Below are 15,721 nucleotides of genomic sequence, written 5' to 3'. Positions count from 1 at the left end.
ACACGCCGGAGGAGACGATACTGGACCAGGCTTTCACGCGGATCTTCAGCTCCCCTTCCTGAGGCTCCGGCATGGCTTTCTTGGACACGCGGAGCTTGTTGAGCCCTCCAAAGGCGGACAGCACCACGGCTCTCATCTCCTTCGTGTCCGCTGCCCGCAGGCTGCCGGCGGCGCTGCCCTCGGCGGCTTCCTTGCCGCCCTCCTTCTCGATCATCTGCTCCGTCTCCTCCGCTCGCTGCGCTCCTTCCTTGGCCATGGCGGGGCTGCGCCGCCGGCTGCTGCCTCTGCCGCCTCTGCCGCTGCTTCGCCGGGCGCGGTGCCGCCGTGTGGAATGGCCGCGGGTCCGCCCGCCCTCCGCAATGCACCGCCCGGCTGCGCAGCGCCCTCCGCCGCCTCGCCTCGGCGGCAGGGGGGCCCCGCGGCGCCCCAACCCGCCCCGCGCCTCCGCCCCGCAGGGCCCGCGGCCGAGCCCGGCCGCCTCACCGTGAGGGAGCCCGGCCGCCGCCCCTCAGCCGGCGCCGGGCGGCCGGGAGGGGCGCTGAGGCGGCAGGGGAGCCGCGGGTGGTGTCGTCAACTCCCCGAGTCAAAGCCCCAAAAAGTCCTCCCGGTGGCCTTGGATCAGGCCTGGGCATAGCTGCGACCCGCTGAAAGCATGGTGTGTGAGCCCCAGGGCAGGGGGCTCAGCCTCGTGGGGCTGGGAATTGTGCCTGCTGAGGTGTTCGCAGGTGGCGTGCCACCCATGCATTGTGGTCTTGTGGAATCAGCACGAACCCATCCCCTTGTCACTTCACATGCCAGCACTGCTATGGCTTCACAAGCATGGCAAGGCCCAGAGCCCCATATGATCGGGATGTCCTCAACCAGGTCCCCTCTGTGCCCCATGCTCACTCAACGGCAGGACAGCTCTGATCGCTAATTAAGGTGCCTGACACTCAAAGTCATTCTGAAAACAGCATCACCTTCACAACTGCCTCTAGTCACTGAGGAATTGGGCATGCAAAGCCATTCTTTACCAATTCCTTGTCCTTCAGCAGTTTTGGGGGCCAACTGAGTGGATGTGCTTGGCACCAGAAAGAACAGCCCGGTGGACGGTTGCCTCCTGACTGACACATTGCTTGTAAGCGAGCGACTCAAGTTTGAGATTCTGCTGTGATGAATATTTAAGCCCTTACACAACAGGTCTTGCAGCGGTGATCGATGCTGTCCGCTGGGCTGCAGGTGGTTGCTGGATTCTGTGGGGAGCTTAATCCTTTAATGTGAGCACAGGATGTGCCATAAGGACACCTCCAGAAGCTGGAGCTTTCTGGGACTCACCTGGTTTCCAGGCCTTAATGAGGCTTCGCCATCAGTCACTTCGTCCTGCGTTAATGAGGGTGGGTGCCTGCAGCGTGACATGACAGCTGAAGGTGCGTTTGGAGGATCTCTAGTCGTGGGTTTGTAGGTAGCTAAATTTTATTCATCAAGTTCTGCATTAGATGCCTTCATCATTTTGTTGATGGCCCCTCAGCCTGAATAAATCCACTGCTTACGTGCCTAAAATTATGCATGTATTTATGAAGTTTCAAAATGCCATGCAGCATGCCGCATGTACAGAAAATATTCCTATGGATCTGGGTAGGGACAAAGTTCCGCCAGACCCCCTGCAGCAACTCACTTCTCTAAGAAATTTCAGGACCTTTCTGACTTGTGACAGGGATTATCTCTTTGGACTGTGGATTTGTTGTAAATCAGAGTTCATCCATATTCCTTAATTTCAGTATGCATTTATTTCATCTCAGGTTATGGATTTACATTGTGTTTAGAGGTAGCAAAAAAACCTTAGAAATGTCTTAGCTATAACTCTAATGAGTAGGGGGGGTAAACACTTTCCCATTAACAAACAGAGGAATAGATAGATTTTTCATATTTCTTTCTACTTGGTATATAACACTTCTGAGTTTTCTGTCTAGCCTTCAGGAAGTTTGCAGGTATAACATTTTTTACACCCTGTTTCTGAGAATTTTTCGTCCAAGCGTGTTATAAATGAGGCAGTAAACAGATACATTTTAGGAGCAAAGGAGAATGAATACTAGCCACAGGGGAGCTTCACTAGCTTCATTACCTCAAGAAGTTCAAACAGATTTTATCAAAAGTGAAGTCTGATGCCTTAAATGATGCTTACATTGTCCTTAAGATATGTTTTGGAGAAGGATTCAAAACCAGCTCATTAACACGATCGAGAATTTTCTGTGTGACATGTTAGAATGATGCCATCCACTTCATTCTAAATAGCTTGTGGAGGCATCTAGCTGCTTTAAAGGTCAGGAAGCTTTTTTTCTTCCCTTGCTCCCCTGTTAATACCATGAATATTGCCCTCCCTGTTTGCTATACGTGGCTAATTCAGTGCTGTAAAAAGGAATACAAAGTTCTGTCACTTTAGATCTGGCCATTTGAATGCATGACCAGGCGAGCAGCAGCTGAATAAAGAACAACACGCATTTGATTCCAGATGATTCACTCAGCTGGCATCTTATTACAGTTCCAACTTGAATGGTAAAGTGCAGTAGGAAGGTAAGGCAGGTAGCGTATGTCAACCAAGTGACATCCCGAATAATGAAGAGGCCATGGGGCAGCTCACTTGCATCACTCCAGTGGTCTGAAACATCCAGAAGAAGTGGATCTGGACCTTGTGTGGCAGTTATTTTGCCGTGATTTGTCTGCTAGTGTAGTTCTATTTCACATTGATGACTTGGGATCAAGATTAGTAATGATTTAAAGCTGTCTCTATTCCTTCTTGGACCTGAACCATAAGGAATTTATCCCAAGTGGTTTAACCCTATCCTGTTTGCCAGTCAAAATGCCTGAAGGATGGCCATTTCACAGAATTGTGACATCTTGCTTATGACAGAACCAGTACTTGCCCTTGTCACTTGTGGCAACTGAGGGAACATATACCACATATTTTTGCATAATCCTGATTCCATTATTTTGATTTAATCCATAAACACTTCTTTGAGAATATTGGATGATGCAGTACAGAAGTTTATGCTAAATGTAATACACTGATGTAAAGCCAGGATTTATTCTGACAGCTGACTATAAATTTTACCACTAGAAATAGGTTGTGGACTGGCCATTTGTATCACTTAAGACTTACAGTAACAACACGCTGAATTGTAATGATGGCTTTGCATTGACTTCAGTGGCTGCTGGATTAGACTGAAAAAGTGAAAATGTAGGACCTGATTTGATGGGTGATGTCAAGTAGTGACCATATTAATGAATGTGCTACGAGAAGCTGAACAAAAGGGAATTAAGAGTTCTTTGATCACCATCTTTATCTGCTGGTCAAGTGTTGTTATTCTTTGCAATAATGATATTTTAAAATGGTATCTGGAAAACACAGGAAAATGGAAGAACATACTAGTGGATGAATGCTGGCAGTTACAGCCAACATTTATCATTGACTCAGATCCCTTATTTTCAGAACATAATCATCCATTTAGCAAAAAACCCTATGTGTATCAGGGACAAAGCAGTCTTCATCACAGATACTCTGCTGAGGATTCATGCCTCAGTTTCATGGAGGGGAGCAGCCCTTTGGGATAAATCTCCCTGCATCATATTACCATACTTCTGGAGTAAGATAGGTGAAGAAATACAAGTTGTTGCTGGAAACACTGATCATGTGGAAGGTCAATGGAAAGCTGAAGTAGATGTGTGAAATGCAAAGTTTGGTTCTGTGTGGAGAGATAAAAATCAAACCAAACCAAACAAACAAACAAAAAAATCCCCTTGGACCTTTGTGGAAAAGAACCATTCTGTATTTGATACCTATTCTGTACTCTGTGACAAATTTTTTGGAAGAAGAGCAATGAGGTTTGTTTTCTTAGAAGAAGCAACATTTGAGACCCTGAATAGTGGCTAATCATATTGCTCAAAGGAAGTAATATATAGATGGCAAGACCAAATGCTCAGAATGCATAATATTGCAGTTTTTATCTCAGTAGTTTTCGAAAGGCACAAATCAAATCACACTTTCTCTCAAACAATTAAGGATTAAAAATATTTTAAGCTAAGTGATGCATTTACTTACAGTTATAAATAAAAAATAGTAAAATAGCTTCTCTTTTTTTTCTGGCTTTCTTAATGCATAAACAGGGCATGTTTTAATATAGAACACACAATATGTTGTGTTCTAAAACATTGCTTTCTTTACAATCTTCTGTTAAAAAATTTTGTTTAGTGCAAGGATAGAAAACAAATCCTCGGGACTCTCATAACTTTTCCATCTGATTCAACATCTTCTCCCTACAGCTTTGTGTGCTGTAAAACATCCATATTACTTGACAGAAGATGCATCTTATGTATTATGTTTTGACCGCATGTTCAGAATACCTATTTCAGCTGCTGCTATAACCGTTAGTCCTCAACATCTCTTATCAATAGGAAAATGGTTTTATTGACTTTTTTCCCTGTATCTGTGCATAGAATGTAACAAGGAAATTTGCAAAGGAATCTCTAAGCATGCTAGATTTATCTCTCTGGTTTCTGAGAGCAAAGAAGATCTCTCTTTCGTAATGTTAATTCACTTTGAGATAATTGTTTTATTTTATCTTAGCCAGGGGCTTTTTCTTACTGGTGGAGCTATGTATGAATCATAGAAGCAAAGAAGCAATTCTGTGTTTATAGTCACTGAAAGGAACTGTACATTTCCCTTCAACAGAGAGAAGTGGTTTAAAACTCCTCAGAGTCATCAGGAGTTGCATTTTAAATTTAAAAGGAAAAGAAATCAAAGCATTCACACAGGATTTAGCAAGGCCAAGATTTGCCAGTATGACTTATCCTGTTGACTGCTCAGTTATTTCTCCATATTTTATCATTTGTCTTGTACAGAAATTGTGCTCAGATTATTCAGTGATGGGTACAATAGAAAAGAAATACATTGATCACATTATTGTTGATCAATAAATGATACAATTTAAGAAAAATTAAACATTGTAAAATATTTACATGATGTTAGTGATAGTTGTCAATAAAGATGGACAGACCAAAATGACCCCTTTTAAAAAAACATCATTTATGTATATACTTTTAGAGCCACACTATCCATTTCTTTGATTAACTGAATAGTTAGTATAGTGAAAAAATTACCACTTAGTATCTTCACCTGTTGTATGTACAATTAGAGAGAGAGACAAAGTTATAGGAGATGAGTACATTAGGAATGTCATTGTCTAAAAGCTATGCTCAAAACATGAGCAGACTGGCTATACTGTCCTGACTCCACCATTTCAATTTTTTGTTTCCCTGTTTACTTCATATAAACATAAGCTAGTAACATACATTTAGAGTACACTTGTAGCACTGTTCAAGTGCTAAGTACCCTTAGACATTTTTAGGATATTACAATGCCACCTGGTAATCCCAGGCAGGTCCAAGACATTATTCAGACCTTGTTCTTTAAGGTAATTCACAGGGAAAGTAAAAAATCATTGCAGGTGTTAAATCTCCTCTTGAAAGTACTGTGGTCAGCAACTGGGCAGTTAGATATCTGTGGATGCGCACAATGCTTTATGTGCTATTCATTTTGAGTTGCTCCAGGCATTTGGAAGGAGTAATCACACTTGGCATTTTCACTCAATTTGGTTTCAGTAATTAAGGAACCTGAGTAACTTGTTAGAAGCTTGTGGAAAGCTGTCTCTGAACTGTACAACACAGCTGAAGTATGCGGAAGGATAGGAATTCAGCCAATAAGTTTGAAAAGGATATCCAGTTTTTATACTGAATATAAGTAGTTATCCTTGGTTATACTACAGTGCACAACATCATTAGGAGCATCTGTCTGTGAATGCTGTCTTCCAGCCTGATTGCATCTAATGATGTGTTGTATTTTTGATCAAAGTTATCTTTGACAAACTACCAAGCTATTTTACGGGTTTGTGAGCCATGTTTTTTTCTCATTAACTATCTATACGTGTAATATAGGTAGCTCCTAAATCTGCTCCTCTGCTCAAAACAAACATACAAATATATATATATATATATATCAAAAGTGAGCTTTTAGGTTTACTAAGCTGAGCTCTGTTTCATGTATTTCTGAAGTTACAGTCCAGGAGAACACGACATATGGGTTGGTGCTCTGGAAGAAATGTTTCTAGCTTGAATTTAAACATGAAAGCATTATACTAATTTACAGCTTTTGTGAGTGCCCTGTCACAGCACAGAATTTCTACTGGGTTTACAATAGAAAAAACTCTTCTTCCCCCACACCCCCCCAACTCTTGATGCAGCTTTCAGTGCCACTTTAATTGTGCCCTCTCTGATGGGTCTTTTGAAGAGAGGAACAGGATGGTCTTCAGCATAATTGTGCTTTCTTTGGAGTGTTTTATCATGCTAACTATAAATGACCTCTTTCCCTGAGTTCTGTAGCTGGTAACCACTTTCTAATTCATTGATTTTAGTAAACCAACTGAGCATGTCACTCCATTGTCTTCTATTCTCCTTCAAGCAATACTGAAAAACAAAGCAGATGGGGAAAAAAAAAAAAAAAAAAAGAACCCCCAGGTTATCAGAAGATTGTTTTGCTGTGAGCATTGTTGAGCAATGGAACTGTTTGCAACAGGTCTGCTGAGTTAGATCTCACTTGGGCTGGCAGAGACAGGGACTCTGTTAAAACATGTGAGTTTGCAAGTTGGCTTTAAAACTTCTGCTGGTTTTGACTGGGTTGGTGTTAATTTTCTTCACAGCAGCTGGTACGGTGCTGTTTTGTTTTTCTGACCAAAACAGCATTGATAAGGCGTGGATGTTTCAGCTATTGCTGAGCAGTGCTTACACAGGGTCAAGGTCTTTTCTGGTCCTTGGGCTGCCCGGCCAGTGAGCAGGCTAGGGGTGCACAAGAAGCTTGGGGGGACACAGCCAGGAGAGCTGATCCAGACTGCCAAAAGAGATAACATATGATGTGCTCAGCAATAAAAGCTTCGGGAAAGAAGGAGGAAGCAGGGGAGACATTTGGGGTTATGGCTGAAGCCCTGCTTGCCGTGAAAATGGCTGAACATCTGCCTGCTGATGGGAAGTAGTGAATAAATTCCTTATTTTGCTTTGCTCATGTGCAAAGCTTTACTTTGCTTATTAAACTGTCTTTATCTCAGCCCATGAGTTTTCGCAGTTTTGCCCTTCTGTTTTTCTCCCAAGCCCACGGTGGGGGAGTGAGCAAGAGCTGTGGGGCTTCACTGCCTGCCAGGGTTAAACCACAACACAACCAAAAAGACAGTTGTCTACCTTTTGAGCAAAAATTGATTCTTTTTATAGTAATTTTAACAGAAAAAATATAGGTGAGAAACAGGTCTGAAAAATTTTAATGCCTTTCCTACCTCAAGAAGCGGTTCTTTAGCCTATAATTAAGCATTCTAGTGACATACCTGAGGTAAGCTTATACTATTGATATCCACACTGCTCCCAGTATTTATAATACCACACAATAAGTGGTCTAGTTTTATGACTTATTTATTACATGGGTAGCTGTATTTCACGGTACAGGAAGATAGCTGAAAAACAAGTATTCCAGTCTGAAGTGGGGCCAGTTTGCTGACACTGGTGTGTTTACTACAGAAGAGGACTGACTGTGCCATTCTATTTCCTAGGGGCTTTGAAGAAGTACTGGCTTTTCTGTTTCCTAGGAGCTTTGAAGTAGTGCTGGCTTAGTTTCCAATGTGCTTTTCTATATTAATCAGCTAAATGTTAGACAAAGGTGATTTTCTGGAGACAAAATTGATGTAAGCCTTGCATAGCAAACCTTCATACTTGTAACTGAGATAAATGATTCTTCAGTGCTCCAATATTTTTAGAAATCAGATCTGGTCTGATAGGCTCCATGGTTTATAAGTAGATTTGGAAGTTCTGGGGAAAAAAGAAGTCAGGAGTCCACAGCCCATGCAGCTTTCTCAGTCATCTGTCTCTGATAAAAACTCTGTGGTAAGAGACATCAGAGTAGTGGGGAAGGATGTGGTTAGGTAAACAACACGCCTTAAAAAAAAAAAAAATCACCATGAAGTAAACATTCATTTTTATCTCCCACTAGAAATTGTGTAGATATATTCCAACGTTGGTAACTTGTGAACTGTCAGGAATAAGAATGAGAAGAAATGATTTAAACATAGATTTTAGAAGAACTTGGCCTCAGTGGACATTACACTTTGAAGTGCCAAATAAGGGATCAAACTGGGGACTGCTTCCTACCATGACCTGATCATATGGTGTTGTTGTGGTCACTGTGCATTTCAGAAATTTCCGTCCTTCTGTGATATTGTTAAAGGGCTTGGAAGTCTTGATTAAATGATCTTTTTCATGGAAGCTTTAGCTCACAGCAGCTTCCTCACTGTATGACATGATAAAATCAGATATCCTTGTAAACAGTTATTTGCTTGATCTTCTGTCCAGTCTCAGAAAAATTGGGCATTCCTGATAAATCTTTTTATTTCATGGTAAAATGAAAGGGCCTCAACTACTTCCCAAGCATGCAGTTTGATCTCCCATCATTTTGAGATAATTTTATTTCTAAAGTCTAGCTGGTAGGAATAGCAGTTGCTTTAAATTAAAATTGGGAACTGTTTTATGCAGGACTGTGGAATGCATTCAGTGAGTCAGTTTGTCTTTGTGATATTACAGGACAAGGTGGACCACACAAGTGCTGGCATTTGTCTTAGGCTTTAAAGCAATAATTCAAAATGTAGTCTACATCTAGTTAAAAAAAAAAAAAAAAGTCAGGAAGGGTTAACATTTAGCACAAAGGAAATTGAGATTTCTAGGGAAATGAGTATTTTGTACTATCAAATAGAAAAGTTCGTCCTTTTTTTGTTGCATAAGAAAAATACACAAACTTTTCAGCTTAATATTTTAGCCATAAACTAAGCAGAGTCCTTTCATGGCAGGTAACTAATCAGCATCCATCTTTAAAGATGGAGATGCTGAGTAGTATCTGGCAGAGAAGAAGGGGATTGTGTTATTAATCAGATCCAAATATCAATATGATCTTGGTTAAGCTGCAGCACCAGACCTACTGCTGCAGAATGTCGTCCAAGTTTCTTCCTAGTCCTTGAAATCAGTGGGATTGGCAAGCACATGTAATCCCAAAAGACCATGAAAAATTGAGTTTTTCTAATAAGATGCCAGACCTTTAATCACCTTGGAGTTACTTCCTTAGTAGGAGGCTGGAAGAGGCCTAAATTACTGTCAAGTTTATCCAGTTTAGAAAAGATAAAGCTGCTGTTGGCTTACTCAAGTTAAAAGAGGGGCAGGAACCTATACACAATTATTAGCTTGGTTCAGAAGAGAGGAACACTGCTCCAGACAGTCAGTGCTGTGGGATTTTTCTCTCATTACCAAAAATATTAACCAGGCAACGGGGAGAGGAGGTTGAACTTGCAATATGGGTGGGAACATGAAGGAGCAAAGAGGTGGGAGGTGTCAAAACAATTGAACAGAATACCTTTTAGCAGGCTTCCTGAACTGTAATTTTTGTGACCAAAACCCTCCTCAAATAACAATGCAGAGCCAAGACTTGAGAAAAGACTGTCAGCTTCTGGAGGAAACTTTGAAGAATGTTAGCAAAGATTTTGATGAAAAGTTACAGTGACCACAGCCCATGCTGCTAGTGAACAACATCAGAACTGGCTTTTTAACTTCGGTTATCTGAAGTTAAAAGTGAAGAGATCATTTTAATAATTAAAATAAGAGGAAATTGATGTGTATGTCACAGTTCCCAGTTAAAGACCTCTTTATGTCAAGACCCGTAGCAGTATATTAGCCCCATCATATCATATTGCTGCATGAGAGCTAGCGTGGCCCCACAGAGAATAGGTTCCTGCTACGCTCTGTGTTTTGTGCTCCTGTATCTCAGCTGGGAGCTGGGTTTCTTTGCCAGAGTGGAGAACAGGAGACTCTTTTCTCAGGAAAAAGGCATTCTGAGGGGTTCAGTCCAGCCTAATAACACCACATCCTTATCCTTAGTTACATGTGCTCCTTGACAGAATTACACGATGTGCTTCATGATATATCCCAAGAGCAACTCTCCTTTATCACTGCTCTCTCCTTTGACTAGTGCCCTCTAAGAAGGAAGTTCTTATGCAGAAAGCAGATCTTGCAATACATTATCCAGTGTGTTTATGACCCCTGAATCACAACCTACACAGCATGCATATGCTGCTAATCAGTGGCAGAGCTTAAAACAGCCCATAAGTCACAACTTCCAGTTCTCTACTTATTGATTTATGTCTGTGATCAATATCATGCCTTGCTGAGTTACTTCCTATCTCCTGAGCTACTCTGGCAGATTTTGCAAATCCACAGACCTCCCCGTTTGTGAGGTAAATCCCTTTTTCAATTAGCCTAACACATTCTACCTCACAGCTGGATAGAAAGAGTACACATACACAAAGAGTTATGGCAGATTAGCTGTCAGGAACTGACTAACTGTAAATCAGGCTGCAACTTCTGAAGACAAAGTCTCCAGCAACTTAGGGTATTCCCACTCAGCCCTTCCTCAGCTGCTTGCTGCTCATTCCCACAGCCTGCTGCAAGGTGTCGCCTCCTCAGCTGTGCTGGCCCAGCTGCTTACATGGCCACACTGAAAACCACCAGGGACCTGTTGTGGCTTAAAATGCCCTAGAGCATCAGCCACACAAAAATAAATGTCTGTGCAGCAAAAATTTAGAGGAACAGTTCCCATACGTTTTCACCCAATGATCTCTTTCACAGACCTTTTCATTTCCCACGTGGCACCGTAGCCCCTCTTCCCTAAAATATCTGTCATCCCTTGTGCCAAGCTGACCACGAGCAAAGGTGTGGGATTCCTGCTGTTAACTATTTCCCCCCTTTCTGCCTCAGCTGAGGGAGGGAGGGAGGAAGCAGAGTGCTGTTACAGGGGCAGAGCAGGGCTGTTCCTCTGCCCTCCGGTACCTTCCTGTCATTCACTACTAAGGCAGCAAGTTCAAAGCAAGGAGCCTCAGTGCAGCCCACTCCCGAAGGCAAGGGTCCTCTGCATTGAAAATCACTCATACAACTGGGTGCCACTTCACTGCAGAGCATAACAAGAGGAGCAGTCCCACGAGTTCCCAGTGTTGCATGTTCTCTAGCTCCCAATTCGAACTGCAGATGTTCCAGCTGTGCCAAGGAACGTGGATTTTAAACTGTGAATACTTGCCAGATTGGGCTAAAACAGGGATATGCTACTTGCACTGTGTTCAGTGATAAGCATCACAATGAATCGTAGCATCCTTTAAATGAAACAATATTCAGTTATTGCGAAAAATGATATAATTTTGTCTTGACTCAAATTCAAACTGTTCTATACTTTCTTCTGGTTAGAGTGCATTTAACCTTGAGCAGTCAGTCATATACGTTAAATACTCAGAGGTTCATCTGAGCACTATCAGTCTGTTAAGATTTGATTTTGGTTTATTTTGTAGGTTGAGAACAGCTCCCTGTTGTTTTGCATTTCGTGAGTTACAAGATGAGACAGAAGAATGCTACCAACCTAAAGCTGTGGTGACCTACTGTTAAAAAATAAGTTTTCTTGTTTTGGTGGTGGTGGTGGGTTTGTTTGTTTGTTTGGTGGAGGACCATTAAAACTACATTCTTTCACATTAGTCGAACCAGGCCAAACAGGGCTTGCTGATTTTGTTGGAAAGTGCAATGGCTGGTTTAGAGTCATCAGGTGCCCATGGCAATCTATACACTGTAGCAGTGTAGATGAAGTAGTTGTCATGACAACTCAATTAACTAAACAAACATATCCGTATGCAGCAGCAACTCGTGTCCTTTGCATCATCTTTACCTCAGCACAAAGCATTTTGAGTAGATGTACAAATGAACCTGCCCCCCACCCCACCCCTTTTCCCTGTGGCACCACACAGTGTTGCATGTTTCTCCTGAGCACCTCGGCTGGACTCCTAGCAGGAGGGTTGCTGCTTCTGGCAGTGCAGAAACCCAGGACAAGTCATTGTCATCTTCCTTTTCCTTCTACCCCTCCCCACTGTCCCCACCTGGCTGGCTGATTAGGTCTTCTTTCCAGAATTGCCTTCTAGTTCTATAATTAAAGGAAAATGAGAGCAGTTTTCAAATAAACATACACTAAACTACCTGCTTGCCAATAAAATCTGTTTTTACATAAAGAGCTAGCACTATCAAATCTGGTAGGCAGTCTGAGGTTGTCTTTAAATTAGGAGCTTGTGGTAATGCAGGCACCTTTTGAAATATGCAGCGTAGCAACTTAAGTGACTCAGAAACCTCCACTCACTAAAGACGTGTGAACTCTGGAATAATTGACATTGCTTAGTGAATGCTCAGGTCAAAACTAAGTTTTAATTGTCTTCACTACATGGGAATGTACTGTTTCTTTATAAAGGAATAACTGTTCCAATACCTCCCCTAGAACACAAAGCACCAAAGAAAGGAATAGATAAAAATTGAGGGTTCCTTATTAGAAAGTTGTTAAGACTACTGCAAGTTGAGGTACTAAATGCAATATAAAGAACAGATAACATCCATCTGCAATCATCCATCACCAATGTTTTGTTTTTGTTTTTTGTTTGTTTTTATGTCTGAAGGCATCTGTTTTCATGCTCCATCTTTTACCTACTGTGTATTTATCTGTCAGAAAAGACTATTGTGAGGGACTTAACAAGAGCAATAAACGGAGGCCAAGTGAGTAAGGCATAAAACAGAGGAAGATGGAAGAAAAGTAACAAAGCAAAGCACAGAGGTACATGCCATAGTCTTAGCAAAGCACCAGACAGACTATTTGCACCATCACTGTTTTTTATTCCACCTGTCCCATTCTGGTAGTTCCCAGACTGATCTTTGATCCTGAAGGAAGCATCAAATGTATGACAAAGTCCTATTTAGCCCAGGGAAATCCTCGGTTAAACTACATTATAAAAATGAATTATAAAAAGAACCTTAAGTGACCCTTAATGTGGTTTGCATTATTTTGTGCAGAACAGATAACACAAATTTCACTGAGGTAAACTTTTTTTTTTTTTAATATTGAGTCTGATGGGATACTGGAAATTTTAAATAATATAATTTCTCTCTCAGGAAAGCATTTCAGCTACTTATTTTTGTCCTTCTTGCATTTTTTAATGGGATCTAGGTTCACGTCTAAAATTAAACACACTTTTTTTTTTTTTTTTTTCTGACTCAAGTCATTAGTGATTTAGCTAGTAAAGTTTTAAACAAGGTTGCTCTGTGATTTTACCTGGCATTGCTCTAATTGAATGCTCTTCCAATTAGAAAAATAAATAATTCTACCTCTAATATTCTTCCTCCTTTAAAAACACAAAGAATAAGAGCAAACCCCTTCCCCAACCCCCCCCCCCCCACCAACCACCTCTAAAAACCTACATAAAACTTAAATAGCGTATTCTCAAAAGATAACATTTCAGTATCACATTTCTGAGCTGTCAGATTCAAGCAGAGAATGATGGATAAAGTTAGCATTTACTTAAGATACAGCTCTCACTTTAGGCAAACAGACATATGCTATGACTGTTTTTTAAGGTGCGTCATCCCATTGTACTACTGTGAAAGCTTGAAGCCTAAGGAAGCCTAAGAAAGCTTGAAGCCTAAGTCTGTAGCTCTCAGACACATACACCTGAAAGTCAATAGAAGGTGTCAAACTGAAGGAATTCAGGCCAGAGAAGGTTTAATTATGTAGAACAGAAATAAAAGACTGACAACTATTCTGAAGAATTTCAGAAATGTTATGAGAAATTGTGAAAAGGATGAGTTTTTCTGCCCAGATTGGTGTGAAGGAATTCAGTGTTCCTCCGCTTTCTCTGCCTTTGCAAGGTAGCCCAGGACTCTTAGTCCCTGGTCACTGAAAGACTGACTTCTGTTCAAGTGTCATGGGACTCATTCTGATAGGCGCTTCAATTTGGATTACCAATTTAGCAGGAGCTCTGGTCCTATGTATCTGATCAGTCTCATTGAAAGCAAGGAAAACTTCAAGTTGTTGAACAAAGCACATTTTTTGTACCGAATAAAGCTAGAATTTAGCATGACTACTTTTTAATGGACAACTTCGCACAGTACACGAATCATGAGTATCTCAAACCGCACTAATTTCCAGCAGCTGCAGATCTGACTCACAGTGCCTAAATGTGACTGAAATGTCTTTATACCCTGAGCTGAATACAGCTCCAGGAACCACATGACGGCCCCCCATACGAAATCGTGAACCATCTGTCTGTCTTGCTTATGTTTAATAAGTAAATGAAATATTTAATATTTACAAAAATCAGGCCATAGGCTGCACAGTTGCCAAGTGCAAAATAGCCAACAGAATGTACACAGCTGCATTTCTGCCTCTGTGGATTGAAGAACTCATCTGATGCCAGTCGCTTTCTGAAATTAACATTTCTTAATGAGTAAGCTTCAAGAGCAAACACTTCTACGGTGTTCTGGCTCAACAGAAATGTGCTCATATCTTAAGCAGGGCCTCTGAACACTGATGTAGGCCTTAATAAGCTGCAAACACAGTGGAATTTAAACTCCAGAAGGAAGGCTTGTAAACAGAATTTGATTTAGAGGTTGAAAAGTGGAACTGGTAGTGAAGTTTCTATAAGAGTTTAGCCCATCAATGTTTTATATCCTTAATAACCATAATAAACAAAAGATGAGAGAAAACAAGCTTGGAAATGAGGTGATTTTTCACAGTCATAGAAAAAGAAACAAATGTCATATTTTAATGGCAGAATATAAAAAACCTAATGAGAAAACAAATCAAACATATATTTATATGTATTTTGTTAAAAATAAGATAGATTCTTGGTTTACAAGCTAAACAACCAATGCTATTCAATAAAGTGTTACTAGAATATTTGACTGATGCTTTTAATTTCAGAGCAATGTAGTACACAAATGAGTGTGGTGATCAGTTATCTTTAGTCAAATCTAGAGCAAATACAAAAACAAATTCAAATAATTGAAATCAGTATTATAGTTCTATGTAACAGGAATGTATTTGGAAGACAATTTTCAGGCCAAACTTTTTTTTCCACTTGACATTTTTTTCTTAGTAGAGTGTTCTTTATTGTTCATGTCTAGGGCTTAGGAAAATCAATTATGTATTTCCATGTGTTCACTAAACAGCCTTATAATGGAATAAAAAGACAGAATGAACAAGGTAGGCTATGGATATTAGAGATCTGCTATTCAGATAAGGAAGAAAAGCATGAAACCAGGCTTATAGTGTATCTTCATGTTAGCTCAGCCATTGATGTACAGTTAGTCTGAATGAATTGGAAGTGTATCGTTATTTCTAGCATTTTAGAACAAATTCAGGGAAAATTATTTAGTAAACAGAGTTGACACTGCTTCTCATGTCATAACGTGAGCCATACAGAAACAAAGTTGTGTGCTCAGTCATGATGCTGAGGAGATAAACGAATGTAGTCCTATTCCAAGTAGCTTCAAATCACATTGTTTCAGTACCTTTGTATCTGGCAGCCCCACAGGCCCCAAGAGCCAATCTAAGGCGATTTTTATGGCAGCTCCTAACCGAGGTTTACCTGTGCTGGCCGAGTTTGAGCCAGGCTTGCTTTGCAGCACCTGGGAAGTGGCCCCCTCTCGTGGTGGTATGCTGATATGCTGGCGCTCATCCCTTCTTTTCTCTAGACACACATCACTTTACTACCATTAGAATCTTAGAAATTCTTTGACTTTCTCGCTTATTGGAAGGGAG

The 15,721-nt window shown here is 41.0% G+C and overlaps 1 protein-coding gene across 1 annotated transcript in view; it reads right to left on the bottom strand.

Moving 5' to 3' along the window:
- Positions 1–387, bottom strand: part of VAT1L (vesicle amine transport 1 like) — a 53,440-nt gene extending 53,053 nt beyond the window's left edge. The window contains exon 1 of the mRNA XM_035336634.1: positions 27–387. Coding sequence (XP_035192525.1) covers positions 27–256 — 230 coding nt within the window. The 5' untranslated portion in view covers positions 257–387. The remainder of the gene's footprint in view (positions 1–26) is intronic.
- Between the last annotated feature and the right edge of the window lie 15,334 nt (positions 388–15,721).

The sequence above is a fragment of the Oxyura jamaicensis genome, chromosome 11 (genome assembly GCF_011077185.1).
Source record: "Oxyura jamaicensis isolate SHBP4307 breed ruddy duck chromosome 11, BPBGC_Ojam_1.0, whole genome shotgun sequence".
Lineage (NCBI taxonomy): Eukaryota > Metazoa > Chordata > Aves > Anseriformes > Anatidae > Oxyura > Oxyura jamaicensis.
Note: the sequence above shows the minus strand (reverse complement) of the source record. Positions and strands in the feature narration are given on the sequence as shown.